Source organism: Rhipicephalus sanguineus, chromosome 3, assembly GCF_013339695.2.
Source record: "Rhipicephalus sanguineus isolate Rsan-2018 chromosome 3, BIME_Rsan_1.4, whole genome shotgun sequence".
NCBI classification, from domain to species: Eukaryota; Metazoa; Arthropoda; class Arachnida; order Ixodida; family Ixodidae; genus Rhipicephalus; species Rhipicephalus sanguineus.
The window spans coordinates 128,036,733-128,041,769 of record NC_051178.1 but is presented as its reverse complement, the minus strand read 5'-3'; the positions used below and the strand labels follow the sequence as shown (position 1 = coordinate 128,041,769).

At 51.9% G+C, this 5,037-nt stretch overlaps 1 protein-coding gene across 1 annotated transcript in view; it reads right to left on the bottom strand.

Annotated features, from left to right (window-relative positions):
* Positions 1 to 4,140, bottom strand: part of LOC119385831 (uncharacterized) — an 8,384-nt gene extending 4,244 nt beyond the window's left edge. Inside the window, exons 1-5 of the mRNA XM_049414126.1 lie at positions 3,777 to 4,140; positions 3,483 to 3,487; positions 2,763 to 2,892; positions 1,554 to 1,676; positions 316 to 563 (exon numbers count right to left, since the gene is read on the bottom strand). Coding sequence (XP_049270083.1) covers positions 316 to 563; positions 1,554 to 1,676; positions 2,763 to 2,892; positions 3,483 to 3,487; positions 3,777 to 4,074 — 804 coding nt within the window. The 5' untranslated portion in view covers positions 4,075 to 4,140. The remainder of the gene's footprint in view (positions 1 to 315; positions 564 to 1,553; positions 1,677 to 2,762; positions 2,893 to 3,482; positions 3,488 to 3,776) is intronic.
* Between the last annotated feature and the right edge of the window lie 897 nt (positions 4,141 to 5,037).

Genomic DNA, 5,037 nt, shown 5'->3' with positions numbered 1-5,037 from the left:
GCGCGCTCCGGTCCCCGAATGACGAGCCCAGTGCAGCATGAAAGCGCGTTTATTGATCGTGCATCGCTTTTATAGCCCAGGAGGGGAGAGGGGGAAGTGAGCACCTGCTTGTGCCACGTGCGACTAGCTTTGTCGTGATAACGCGGCGATGGCAGCCAGCTAGTTCCGTTGCTACATTTCTCTTCCCTTAAGATGTAGAGACGTTTGTGGTGGTTTCCGCTGACGCTTTGAACGACGTAGCGGTACTTCGCCAGCATCTGCAGGTGGGCTGTCTTGAGTCGGCCCCTGGTCAGGTAGTCGTACTGGGGATACTACCTGCTCCGTGATGGGTTCTGTCTGTTCCTTGCTTTCGGGAACAGGTTCACACTGCACCGGGCTTGACTGGGCCGAGCGCACCTGATCAACGTGCCGCCGTACGGGTCCCTCAGGTGTATCAATGGTGACCATTCGAGCGCCGATACGGATGCGCGTTCTTCCCGGAGTCCACTTATCTCCCTGCCCGTAATTACGGACATGAACGGCGACGTCCGCTGGCACCGTCCACTCGTCCGTTGTTGTGGATCCTGCATGAATGGGGGGGAATAATGCGTCCAAGCGGGAACGGATGCGGTAGCCTAAGAGAAGATCAGAAGGGCATTTTCCAGAACTGAGGGGAGTCCGTCTGTAATTAAAAAGAAGATCCAGGTTATCCCCTATGCTGCCGTTGCCCATCTTTCTGAGGCCGTCTTTAATGGTGCGAACAGCCCTTTCCGCTAACCCGTTTGATTGCGGGTGGTACACAGGCGTGCGCACATGAGTTATATTATTCCGCTTCGTGAATGTCGCCAACTCCTCGCTGGTGAATTGTGTGCCATTATCTGTTACGATGGTACGGGGAATACCAAATCGACAGAATATATTCCTCAAGCAGCTCACAGTAGCAGAGGTCCTTGCTCTCTTCATGGGAACGGCCTCTATCCACTTGCTGTGGGCGTCTACAAGCACGAGGATCATTGTACCCGCGACCGGCCCAGCAAAGTCAGCGTGTACTCTTTCCCAGCTCTCCTCTGTCTTTGGCCAGTTCCTTGCGGGTGCGGCTGCCGGCATAGGCAGGTTTTGAATGCATCTTTTACAGGAAGCGGATAGCCGTTCGATATCGCTATCGAGACCCGGCCACCAAAAAGAAGACCTGGCGACTGCCTTCATGGCAGAGGAACCCTGATGCGTTTCATGCAAGTGCTGCAACACTCGTGCGCGCAGTTTTTCTGGAATCACAACTCTCCGACTCCAGTACAATAAATCATGTGCTACGGACAGCTCCAATCTGCGGTCAGAAAATGCTTTCATGTCGGCTTCCACAGCCTTACTTGCTGGCCAGCCCTGCAGTACATATCTTACAACTTTTGATAATATGTGGTCGACTGCCGTTTGTCGTTTTAACTCCGTCAGTGAAATAGTCCCGTCTGAGAAGGTTTCCAACGCTAGGAGATAATCAGCAGGCTCACCTCCGGCCTCCGACTCGTTCGTCTCTTGGGGCAAGCGGCTCAGGGCATCTGAATTGATGAGCAGCTTGCCAGGACAGTATTGTAGCCTGTAGCGGAATCCTCCGAGATACAACGCCCACCGCTGGATACGAGCAGCAGCCAGTGGTGGTGTAGGCCTGTCAGACTTCAGGAGGCCCAGGAGCGGCTGGTGGTCGGTGACCAAGGTGAACTCGTGGCCTGCAAGATAGTCCCGAAATTTAGATACACCAAACACGAGAGCCAGGGCCTCTCGCTCCAGCTGCGAATAATTTCGCTCGGCTTTGGTCAGCGTTCGGGAACGAAACCCGATGGGTCTGTTGACACTCCCATCAGTGTGAAACAATACGGCTCCAATACCATGCGGTGACGCATCACATTCTAGTTTCAGTGGTTTCTTAGGATCGAAGTGTACGAGCACTCCTGCCTCCCGCAGACTGCGCTTTGCCGTTAGAAACGCTGTTTTCTGCACGTTTTCCCACCTCCACCGCGAGTGTTTCTCGAGCAACTGGTACAGTGGTGCGAGCCGAGACGACATGTTAGGTAGAAACTTGGAATAGTATGTGAGCATGCCCAAAAACGAACGCAGTTCGCCGACATTGCGTGGTTCTGCAGCCTCTAAGATTGCTTCCACATTTTTTTCCATCGGGTGAAGACCTTCTTGATCTATTCTGTGCCCTAGATAAGTGACAGACTGTTCACGGAACTTGCATTTGTCAAGCCGCAGTTTTACTCCACGCTCTCTGAATCGTTGCAGCACGAGCCGTAAATCCTGGCCACCTTCATCTTTTTCCGATACCAACACATCATCCAGATAAGCCTGAACACATGATAAGCCCTGCAAAACAGTCTCAATTTTCCGCTGGAAGATAGCTGGTGCCGAAGCAATACCAAACGGCAATCTGTTGTACGCAAATAGCCCGCGGTGCGTGTTGATAACGCAAAGCTTCCGCGAGTCTTCATCCAAGAGAATTTGATTATACGCATCACGTAAGTCGAGGGTGCTGAAATATTTTCCTCCGTTCAGGCTAGCGAACATATCATCGATCAGAGGCAAGGGGTATTGCTCCAACTCGCAGCATTGGTTTAAAGTGACCTTAAAATCACCGCAAATTCTCACGGTGCCATCCTTTTTCAAAACCGGCACAATGGGCGTAGCCCACTCCGAGTGTGTGACGGGTGACAGCACTCCCTGTGACACAAGCCTGTCCAATTCTTGCGTTACCTTATCGCGTAAAGCAAACGGAAGAGAACGAGCCTTACAAAATTTTGGTGTGGCTCCCTCCTTTAGCAGTAGGCGCGCCGGGGGCCCATCAATCACTCCGACTTCTGGCTGGAACACGTCTTGAAACTCGGCAAGGATGTCCTCTACGGCAGACGTGGTCGTTCCCGACTGGGTGTCCGGCTGGGCCCTCAGGTTGAAGATTGGCATTCCTGACTTTGAAATCTGGGTGATCAAGTCACGTCCGCATAGACTGGGACCTGTACAGTCTAGGATGATCAAGGGACAGTCAAAGGATACACCATTATACGACACCGGCACACGCAGCTCCCCCATCACTGGAATTTTTCCGAGGTAGCATGATAGCTTGATGTTTGTGGGCTTCGGAATTGGCCATTGTTGTCGGTGTTTCTCGAAAATTTGCCTTGGTACGACACACTGGGGAGCCAGTATCTACGTGCATTGACACGTCCACACTACCCCAAGTGAAAAGTGCGTTTGATAGGCGGATTCCAACTGAGCAATACGTGCCGAGCTTAGTGTCCACACATGCGTAGCACCATCAAAGTCTTCGTCATTTGAGTCAGCATTTACTGCAAGAGCTCGACCGCGTACGTCCCCAGGTGCTCGCCTGCTTGACTTAGTCCTTAGACCGTGGGCGTCGCTCAAGCACTTCTTAGCAATATGCCCTAGCTTACCGCAGCGGTAGCACCGTGCCCTCGCACAACCACAAGCATTGCTGCTATGCCTGCTGCTGCCACACCGGCTGCATTCTGACACCACCTCGTTTCCCGTGCTCTGTCGCGCATCAACCTTAAGCACTGTTAGCTCTGAGCTTATTTTCTCCGCCCCTTTTTCCGCCGCTTCGGCTGCGAGCGCCATGGTTTCCGCTTCCTGCAGTGTTAAATTTTCCTTTGCCAGCAAATGCTTCTGCAACGCGCTGGACCGTACACCGCATACAATACGGTCTCGAAGCATTCGATCGAGCATTGTGCCAAAATTACAATTGTCGGCAATGCGCCGTAGTTCCAGAATAAATTCATGAACAGGCTCACCTTCCTTTTGAGAGCGGTTGAAAAACCGGAAACTTTCCGTAGTTTCGTGGCGCTTTGGGTCGAAGTAATCATCCAGTGTTTTGACTACTTCGTCATAGGTGAGCGCGTTGGGCTTCCTTGGTGCCACCCTTCCTGCCAGCACTTGCACGGTTCTTGTGTTCAGCGCCGCGATAAGCAATGCCCTCTTCTTGGCCTGGTCGCTGATACCCGTCGCTTCGAAGTAAGCCTCTGCTTTGATGATGTATGCTTTCCAGTTGTCCCTTTCGTCGTCATAGTCCGGTAGCTGTTGATGCGCCATTGGAACAATTCTTTCCGCAGCCGCTGCTTGGTCTCCGTTGTCTGGCTCGTTCTTGATTCCGAGGGTTTTTTCCGCCTTCGTCGCCACTGTTACATCGTAAGGTCGCACCCAGCGCGCGCTCCGGTCCCCGAATGAGACGAGCCCAGTGCAAGCATAACAAAGAAGCGTTTATTGATCGTGGCATCGGGCTTTTATAGCCAGGAGGGGAGAGGGGGAAGTGAGCACTGCTTGTGCCCACGTGCGACTAGCTTTGTCGTGATAAGCGGCGATGGCAACCAGATAGGTTCCGTTGCTACACTCGGCAACCATTGAAATATAATATCATGATTTAGGCACGCCGTAGCGGGAGACTCCTGATCAATTTTGACTGCCAGGAGTCTTCAACGCGCATCTTAAATCTAAGTGCACGGTTGTTCTGCACTTCGATTTCCATTGAAATGCGGCCGCAGTGGCCGCGATTCGATCGAAGTCGCGCACGCTCTCTTGCCTTGTAGCAACACTTTAATCGCTAAGCTACCGCGGCAGGTAAGCTTGTATTCGATGCTATAGTTCAGTGGCGGCTAAGATGGGTAGGAACAACTGTAGGTTCGCAGTAAGCTTCATTGATCCCATCATTACATTTTCACTTTCTCTTTATTTGCGCTATTATGCCCTCGTACAAATGAAAGAGGAGTCGATCCTCTTTTCTAAAAATTTAAGCTGGCCCTAAGCATTGACTTAGGTTTCTGGTAGTGGCACTCGCCCCTCTGCGTTCGTGTACCCTGTTGTATCCCGTGGGTAAATTTTCTGTTTCGTCCAGCTATCGAAGCGGATCTCGGAGGCCAAGTAGGAAGAGGCCCGTGGCTGAAATCTGCTCCGCCGGTTGCCGTAACGATCCCAGCTGCTCAAAAGGAAAGCATCTGCTCTTTCAATGAACTCATTCAGTTATTTTTTTAAGTATCCTGACATTTAATTTGCCATTAA